The sequence below is a fragment of the Silene latifolia genome, chromosome Y, assembly GCF_048544455.1.
Source record: "Silene latifolia isolate original U9 population chromosome Y, ASM4854445v1, whole genome shotgun sequence".
NCBI classification, from domain to species: Eukaryota; Viridiplantae; Streptophyta; class Magnoliopsida; order Caryophyllales; family Caryophyllaceae; genus Silene; species Silene latifolia.
Window position 1 is genome coordinate 460913204 of NC_133538.1, and position 10029 is coordinate 460923232.

At 37.9% G+C, this 10029-nt stretch overlaps 1 protein-coding gene across 1 annotated transcript; it reads right to left on the reverse strand.

Annotated features, from left to right (window-relative positions):
* Positions 1–1800: 1800 nt before the first annotated feature.
* On the reverse strand, positions 1801–6607 carry LOC141633452 (3'(2'),5'-bisphosphate nucleotidase 1-like). Its single transcript, XM_074445918.1, has 8 exons — positions 6408–6607; positions 5321–5396; positions 4325–4398; positions 4015–4220; positions 3083–3293; positions 2875–2973; positions 2444–2597; positions 1801–2159 (listed from the first exon to the last, which is right to left on the reverse strand). Exons 1-8 carry the CDS (start codon positions 6471–6473, stop codon positions 1996–1998), a joined length of 1050 nt encoding a protein of 349 aa, XP_074302019.1. The 5' UTR covers positions 6474–6607; the 3' UTR covers positions 1801–1995.
* Between the last annotated feature and the right edge of the window lie 3422 nt (positions 6608–10029).

Below are 10029 nucleotides of genomic sequence, written 5' to 3' on the forward strand. Positions count from 1 at the left end.
GAATTGACGAAGAAGAAGGCGGAAGGAAAATGCGAAAGGAAAGGATAAACAGAGGGGGGAAGGGGGGGATGGTTTGCTTTGATTTTGTGCAAAATGACAGAGGAAATAAGGAGAGATAATCTTTGTTTCATTTTATGCAAATTGAAAGGGGGAGAGCCAGTTAGTGGGATAAAGGGAATGAGATAGTGTGTGCAATTCATGGACTATACAACCAGTTGTATATGTTGTACCGTGTAGAATCTGAACTTTGTGTCAAAGTATCCGAGCTTTATATTAAAGAATATGAGCTTTATTAGAAAATATTGAGTTCATCCATTTAGACATTAAAAACATGAACTTTAAATTAGCTCAGAAAGAATACACATAAGCTCGGATTCTTATACTTGGTTGTACCATGCTTATGGTACAACTGGATGTATAATCCTATTTGTGATAGTGTGTGCGTGGTTTAGTGTGTTTTCATAACCTTACATTTTGAGTGAAAATGTTTAGAACTTACTAATAGAGTTATGTGGAGTTGAACCGGGTCTGATATATGTGTTTTGGTTATTTCGCAAGCTATGACAATCTACTAATGTCTTGTGTATTCCATGTAATTGTGTCAACAATTAACCATCCAAGCAAAAGGCGTTGTTATATTCTGATATGCACGTTCTTAGCAAACTAAATACGACTTATTTAAGAAGGTTTGTAATTTTGTTTTCAATCAATTCAACCATCAAAATAATACACCACCAATAGTTTCAATCTAAGGGACACTCAATATGTACATACAATCAAACAAAAAAAAAGACGCTAACATGCACATAAAATGTTAACGATCAAAATATTTTAGGGACCGTGCGCTTCGCGCACGGTGCAACAAACTAGTTAGGATAAACATGGGTTTTTTCTCAATTTCCCTTATTTTAATGGAGTTTTAAAGGCCTTTGGATTTACTTGTTGAAAGGATCTGAACCACACATAATAATAACTGGACGCAATTCCGTGCCAAAACTCAAAAATTAAAAGCTGACGTGTTTTCTTATCTGTTCATTAATTGCCTCGATGTGAAGGAAGCAAGACTTTTGGTTGCTTTCACAAATAATATTATACCTCCAGTGGTACAATAACATCATACAACCAAGGTATATCTTATCGAGCTTATGGTTAATTTTGTTGAGCTTTCTTAAAGTTAATTTTTTTTATGTTTAAGTGAGTGAGTTCAGAAATTTTATGGTATAAATTTCAACTTCTTTAAAACAAAGCTTTCTAAAACTTTATTATATAGGCTTTCGAGTTAGAATATCAACCTGATCAACTTGGTGGTAGGATCTATTAACTGGGTTGCTTTGAGGCTTGACTCCTTTGAGGAAAGCTTGAATTACAAACTGACTACTTTGTACTTCACTGTCAATTTAGGCAAAAAAATCTGTTAAAATGTTGCATATACGGAATGCAATTCAAGTTGCAGGGAAACTTGACAAGCTGCTAGAGGCCGATCTTCTCAGCGATGTGATGATGTCTATGATGTAAAGGTGGCAATCAGGTGGGTCGAGTTGGGTTCATGTTGAGCCGTTTATTATTGGGTCGAATTGGGATTGGATAGATCATGTCAAGACTTCTATTGGGTAGTTGTGTACTTGTGTTAGACTTGATTGGCTTGGTTTCAGGGAAATTTTTGAAGGGGTAATCTCTGACGCTGTGCAGGCAAGTCAATAAAACTCAACCCTGCAAGCAACGGGTGAGAAGGAAACACAATTAAGGGAGACCATATCAACATAACCCTAAAAGAACCTACAAAATGTGCCGGAAATAGAGTTCAGGTACACAAAGATGTGGCATATATATTATTAATAGATTTCCGAAGTTCCTTCGCAATTTATGTCATAAGACCTCTTGCAAGACTTTGAAAAAAAATCTCTCCAGATCATCCTTCATGGGATGCCAACACCCCCTGAAAGCTTGAGAAATTATAGAATACACCATATAATGGAGTACAAATTAAGCATATGATCACAATGATGAAGCTTTTTCATCCAGCGAATCCTGAATAGCCTTCAAAAGGGAAGGCATTAGCTTCTTGTTGGTAGCAACTATACCCTTGTACAAATCAAGGTATTTTCCTTTAGAGAAATCCAAAGGGTTTCCGGCAGCATCACTTACAACACCTCCGGCTTCTGCAAAACGACGATTGCTTACAGTTAAGGGTTCAAAGGGAGAAACCCAAAATTTGGATTACATATATGAACAAACTGGTGACTAGAATTTGCAAAATTAACCGACTAGGCTCAAATTGACCTTGACTCGTTCTTGAACAAATGAACCCAAATTGATCTGATCAGGCAGGAATTTTGATGGCCCTGAACTGACCCTTACCCAAAGTGAGCCGACCCTTAACTAATGTGACTTCTTGTAACCGACCAAATGACCCATTAATCAGGTCTAAAGAGGACTTCCATACCGGTAATAACAATGGATCCAGCGGCATGATCCCAAATCTTTTCGCGATAGCCTGCATGTGGGAAACGTAGATATATAGCACCATCTCCTCTGCTCAGAGCACCGTATTTAGCCTGGCTATCAATCCTGACTGGTGGCGCTTTAACACCAAGTTTCTGTTCAATAGTTTAGAATGACAATTAAACTAAGTAAAATATTGACCTTAGTATGTCATCCTCGACAGTTCAAAAAACACTTAAACTAAGTAAAATATTTTTTGGCAAATGCATACCTGTGTAAAATATTTTTTGGCAACAAATTTAATGAAATGAATTACGTATTTTCTTCCAAATACTTTTCTTGTTAAATTAAAAGATAAATCATTAAACCAACATCCGAAATCAGAAAATTTCAAGGGCTTATAAAGGTTCCTCACTCAAAACCAAATTTTACCTTTGCTATGCTGCTAGTTAGATCGTGCAAGGAATGAGCTGCTTCAAATGATTCAAAGAATGAAGCCTCTTCAGAGTTTTCAACTGAACTAACATTCACCTGAAAGTTGAAGCCATAAGATACACACTTCAGAAAAGTATGCCTACAACAAACCTTATTTCTATAGAAAAGATTGAAATTAGCACAGAAGAAGTGAAAAAGCACATACTTGTACAGGTGAAGAACCATCAAGAGACTGCAAGTAAGTTCCTTCACCCATCATGGCTGAGAAAAGACAGCCAGTTTGTCCGGTTGTTGACTGATCACTTTGTGTGCCAATGGTCGTCAAAGGAAGATTCGGGCAAGCCAAGACTCCAAGAACTACATTTCCTTTATCTAACAATGCTAATGCTATTGCATATTGGTCCCCTCTTACAAACCTTGTATAACCTCAGATTCATCAAAATCAAGATGTGATGGAAAACAAAGAAATAAGGAGTCGAGACTTTAATAAAAGATTTGACAGAAGGATCCACATTAAGTCAGAAATTTTAATTTCTACAATGCTACATATACTAAAGAGGTTGTGCTTCTTTCTATTGTGAAGTAGGAGTACTTCAGTTCAGTTCTCTTTTCATCTTGGGTCATTCGGAAACAGCCTCTTTCCTCTTTATGTTGCTAACACGGGGATAAGGTTGCGTACATAGGACCCCTACCCCTACCCCGCAATCTACGGGAGCCATTGAGGCATAAGAGTAATGTTGTTGTTCTAATTCTACATATACTCCCTCTGATTCACAAATATCTACCCTTTCTCCAAGGGAAAAAAAAACTTTTAGAGAAGGGAACAAAATGGTCATTCATAAAAGGAAAAAAGGTGTAATAAAATTCCTTGAAAATAGATTTTTCCTTTTGATTTTCATGATCCATATTGACTATCAATCTTCAAATATATGTAATGGTACAAGTCAGATTTGTACGTTTGATTCATGGAAACAACTATTTTCAAATTCTTTCACAAAATACAGTAAGAAAAAAGTGGTCAAAGTTGAAAATCAAATTCAAAAGAGCACAATATAAATGGGGTGGGAGGGATGATATGGTGACTTGTAAACCTAGTAATCCAAGGGCATTCACAGTGCAATTTTCCCATAAACTTACCCTTTTGTACCATCTATAGGATCCAGAACCCAATGCCGACCTGTAGGGCCACCTTCAGACCTGCCATTATCAATTGCAGCAAGCACATCCTCGGATGACAAAGGTGGAACACTATATGAGCCGTCACTAGCAATAGTGTCATTAACGAGCAATTTGATACGCTCCAAAGTTTCTTGTGCACCATCTTTCCTCAAATCTCCAGAATCCTGAAAGTTTTAAAAGCCACAGCTGATTCAGGAATTGAAGCAGAGTTCATTATTGTACTTATCAACCATAACTTAAATGCTTAGCTGTGAGTATTCAAACATACCTCCTCCGCCATTAAAGAAAATGGATCTGTCGAAAGCTCGTGTTCGAGCACAAAACTAACAATAGCTTGTGAGCCTGGTAAGGACATACACGAAAGACAACATAAGTTGAGTGTGAGCCTGGTAAGGACATACACGAGAGTCAATGACTCATTTGAGTAATTGAGTGTCATGACCTACAAAATTCCCTTGCTTCCATTTTGGATGAGTGTCAATGACAATTTACATGAGAGCAATCAATTCACTAAAATTACATTTTGGGCAAGAAATAAGTCAATACCCCACAAAAATATCATTCGACTCTCACATATTTTTCATTTCCTGTTACTTTGGTCCTACGCAAATTCGTGAAAACAAGTGGATGGAAGGAGTGAAGGACTACAACCAGTTTATTTGACAAAAGATAGGAAAAGAAAGCACAACCCAAAGCCTTGAAAACGATTCAGCTAATGGTAACGACAAGACTCACTGTGTCCTTGTGCTCTAGATCTAACATTAACAAACATCAACAACGATAGTAAACTTTTGAACCAAAGACCCATTGGTGTGTATGAATCTCCACGGAGCCAAAACTCACTATTCTTTTGCCTTGAATATGATTAATGAGGCAAGATGGGTTCACTGACCTATTCACAGTTTTAAAACTGTGAAATAAGCTCTATAACTATAAGCGTAATGATGCATACTTCCGACCACCTTTACCCCCACCATACAAGGAAGCCTTTGAGGCGGTAGGGTAATGTTGAAATTTGGCTCTGGCCCTCCTAATTCCTCAAACATTCGATAAATCGCTCTCTCACTACTGTACACAACCTAAAATGCAAATAGCCACACCATGGTTACAAGCAGTTCACCCATCTATAGTTGTATACTCTACAGCACCCAACTAAAGATTATCGAAAGACATACAATAATCAGATAATAGGAGTGATTGGCTGCTTATTGATAAATGTTCAATCGAAAGGATGTATCCAGTATAGAAGAGTTGTATAACGAACCATAGTCAGCAACCGTGACTGGGCTTTTATCCAGTTTCGACTGTACATCAGATTGAAGTAGTGACTTTTGTACTCCCTGCGTGACAGAACACCTAACTAAATCAGCATAAACATCATTACAGTGTGACAGAACACCTAGCTAAAAAACTAGAGGTCTCACTGACCACATCAACGAGCATGGACTTAAGTGTATCACTAATCACCGACCAAGATGCAGGAGAATCGTTCAGAAGAGACTTGTAACAAAATTGACAAGTACCATGTGGCAAAACATAAGCAAGAAACTAAGTAGGATTAACATCAAAATCACAGTTGAACTCAATACACTTGCTGAAACAGAATAATAGACCTTTATCAATGTCTGCACATTCTCGGACTCCTGACTCTTAAAACCCTTAATACTGTAAATCAAAACTCCAATTCTTCAAAAGAAGAAAATCTTACATAAGTAATGCATAAAACTCAATGTATGGGCAATACATAGCCAAAAGTATAATACAGCGACGACAACATTACATTCTGATTTCTAGTACAAGCCAAACCAACAATACAACAACAACATTACCCTAGTGCCTCATAGGGTCCCGCAAATTGCAGGGTATGGGAGATGGGATGTACAAGCCAAACCCAAATGCGAAATTAGTGAAGCTCATTTTCTCCAATGTATGAACCCTCAATAATAATCTCAGGCAATTAATTCAATCACTGAACTTAGCAATTACATAAGTCCCATCACCCAAAAATTCCAAAATTTTATCATCATAGATCATTCACTTGCAAAATGTCAAAAACCCAACTAAATTACTTACCATAATAGGCTAAAAAGCTATCTACACCTACCAAATACTAAAAGTTAAATCCCACAAAACTCTCACATTGACCAACTTAAAATCTCAATTGGGTTCATGAAAAATCTACACAAATTCGCAATTTCTGACCTGGGTTTGCTTCAAACATCAAATTAACAAGGAAAGATGAAATCTTTCTTTACAACTTGAGAAGAAAATCAAAAGGGAAAAATTAATTAATACGGAGTACAAAAAATGAAGGCAGACCCTTATATTGAGAGAGATATAAAGAGAAGTGCCTGGCAAAGACGGGCAGCAAGAGAAGCAGCTTTCTTCGCAGCAGCGAGCTCTTTGTGGTAAGACATTGTTGAAGATGCAATGACTGAAAAAGTTCGAGTATATTTTGCGGAAGTATGAATGAAAGTGGGAACAACAAACTGAGTTCTCACTCTCAAACAGTTTAAGCTTATACGGGAGTATTGGAGTACATGGTTTCCGTGATTTACTTGGTTCAACACTCTCTATAAGGGTATCATCGGCAACGTTTTCATTTCAAAAAACGATAATACCTTCTCCACATTTACATTCATTTCTCTCCAAAAAATTCTCTCAAATTCTAGTAAAAATCAACTAAATAAAAAAAAACAAAAAAAATACACAACAACAACAATTAACAAGATTAATTAACATGACAGAACCTGAATGACCGGTACGTAGACAACTTAATAGCTTCTTCTTTGGTTAATTTTCATTTTTTCGCGCATCATTAAATCTATTCATTAGTTGATTTACGTCAGGTATTTACTTAATTGTAGTAAACATTGCGATTTTTTTGCGTAAATCTAAAATTTGTACAACCCAAGGTTCAGTCATGGACCAAACGTTGAGATTCAACGTTCAGCCATGGACCAAACGTTGAGATCCAACGTTTGACCATGGTGGAACGTTGATTCTCAACGTTTGCCCATGGTGGAACGTTGAGCCTCAACGTTTGGACCATGGTCGAACGTTGAGTCTCGATGTTTGGCCATGGTCGAACGTTGAGTCTCGTGGTTTGGCCATGGATTGATTGTTAAGTCTCAACTTTCAGTCCGTGGTCTGACAATGAACTCGTTTTCTCTTGTTTTCCTTCCGTTTAACGTGGTTATGTATCGTTTTTATTGTCTAACTATTGTCCGAATTGCTTGAAACAGGTTTCGTGGGAGAGTTTTGGCGAGAATTCAACTAATTACAACCCGTTGTTCGTGACGACTTTAGATTTCGGAACTCGTGATGATGCTTTCAATTGGGCTACTAATGTTGCGTTCGAGAATGGGTTTGCTTTGGTTAAAGCAAATAACGGAGCAAAAAACAGAAAAGAAAACGGGTTGTTGGCAAGTTATTTTCGATGTAAAAGACATAGGCTACCCCCACCAACGGATGATCCCGAGAAGCCAAGGAGGTCGCAGAAGTGTTCATGCATGTTCCGTATTCGTGCCGTGCAAAATTACGTGATTAAAAATGATCCAAGAGGCGATAGTTTGGAACATTGTAACCTCCGAGGGTGGTGGACGACACAACCACAATGTAGCAGTTTATAAGGACGGGGATCGGCACTTCGTGGGATTGGATGCGGAGGAGAAGGCATATGTTAAACAACAAACTATGGCCGGGGTTCTACCAAGGGATATTAAAAATGGTCTTCATTTGAAAACCCCCGAAATACCTCAACCGTCAAGCACCCAGATATATAACGAGACAAGGAAAATTAGGCAAGAAGTTAGGGGTGAAAGGAACATCGCTCAACATATGTTAGCTCTAGCGGTACAAGCGAAATACGTGCATTGACATGAGAGTAATCCCGAGACAAAAGAGATCACACATAATTTCATGGCACATCCTGATTCCGTGAAGTTGTTTCGGGCTTATCCTTATGTGGTAATCATGGATTCGACGTATAATACCAACATATATAAGAATCCAGTCATTGAGATGATTGGTGTCACACCCACTGGATCGTCGTTTTTAATTGCATGTTCGATGCTTCCTACCGAGTCTGAGGAGTGTTACAAGTGGTTGTTGAATAAGTTAGGTGACATTTTAGATTCCACGGGAGCGTCCCCTTCTATTTTTGTCACTGACCGGGAATTGGGTTTGATCAACGCTCTTAATGCAGTATATCCCGGGGTTGATCATTTGTTGTGTCGATGGCACGTGAACAAAGTCATCAATGCTAAAGCTATCAGTATTTTTGAGATTCAAACGTGTACCATGGAGCAAACGTTGGCACATGAACAAAGTCATAAATGCTAAAGCTATCAGTATTTTTGAGATTCAAACGTGTACCATGGAGCAAACGTTGGATGTCAACGTTTTGCCATGGTTTAAACGTTGGATCTCAACGTTTGGCCATGGTCAGTTGTTGAGATTCAACTTTTGTTCCATGGTGTTCTTCCCCTTCCCCAAATCGACACCAACACGCAATAACAACAACAAAAATCGACTCAAATTCTAACCTATTTCGCCAACAACAACAACTTAATTAGAAACAATAATGAAATTAACATCATACTAACTAATTAACAAGAAAAACTAACCTATTTCAAAACTAATTCAATTAAGTTTAATAAAACCTAAAACATAAACTAATTCCAACTAATTCAATTAAAAATAACCAAATCCAACTCATATAATCGATTAGCAACAACAATAAGGGAAACAAACTATCATAAACGATTTAATTTCACACTAACACTTCAATTACTAACCTAATTTAAAAAAAAGGTGAATAGCCTCTTTATGCTAATGGACAGCGGTTGGTTGCAGTGGTGGTGGTGTGGTGCAGGCGGCATGGAAGTGGTGGTGGTGGCAGACGGGTAGGGGATAGTGGTGGTGGAAGATGGTTTATTTTTGAGTTTTTTTATTTAGAGAGGATGTGTGTTTTGTTTAGTGAGATACTAGGGGTATTATCGTCTTTTTTATGAAAAACGTCGTAGATAGTTACTAAAGCGTCGTCGATGTTTATAAATCGGGCTCTATAAGCCATATCGAATCGAGATTAGTATCTTCGGTCAATTTTGGTCTCCTAAGAGACGGACTCTCAATGAGTTATTGGGAGATTATTTTACAATTTAATGAAAGTGGTACTATAGGTAATAATATAGGTACAAATAATGATTAATGATAAAATGGGTACTACTATCATTTAAATAGGTACGAAGTCAAAGAGTTATTATGACACGATCAACAATAGAGGGGGCACGAAAAACATATAAAGGGGTACGAAAGACTTAGAAAGAGTAGTCTCTCAATAACTTAATGAAAGACCGTGTAACACCCCCATACACCAAGGCAATGTATATCAAATTGACCATAAATAAACGTACTTTAATAAATAAGTTTAAAATTGTAATACCCGTCCTTTTAGGGACCCGTTGACTGACGTTGACCGACCTTAGTGTTATGTCTCAGTCTTTGGGAAGCCTTACGAGCGTTGGCTGGTGAAGTGGTAAGCTTTGAGTGAGTGGTACTCGATCTAGTCGAGGCTACTCGATCTAGTAGCTTGAGTACTCGATCAAGTAGGGGTCACTCGATCGAGTAAGTTAGTTACTCGATCGAGTAGTGTCTTTATAGCGGGGGTTTATAATCGTGTTTTGATAGAATCGCAAATCATTTCCGCCTCCTTCCTCCAAACCTAGATGTCGCCTTTCCTCATTCCCTTCACCATAATCCCTTCCATTGGAGCCTTTGAGGATGCTTAGGCCTTGGCTATAGGTTGCTTGAGTCGGGTAGCGATCCTGACGCCGGATAGCTATGCGTAGGTATGTCATCGGCATCATCTTTGTCGTTGTCGTTTTCAGTTAGGGTTGTAGTGGTTGTGATGGATTATAGTACTGTTTGTATAGGTGCATAGTTTTCTTGGTTGTTGTCATGTGATCGAAC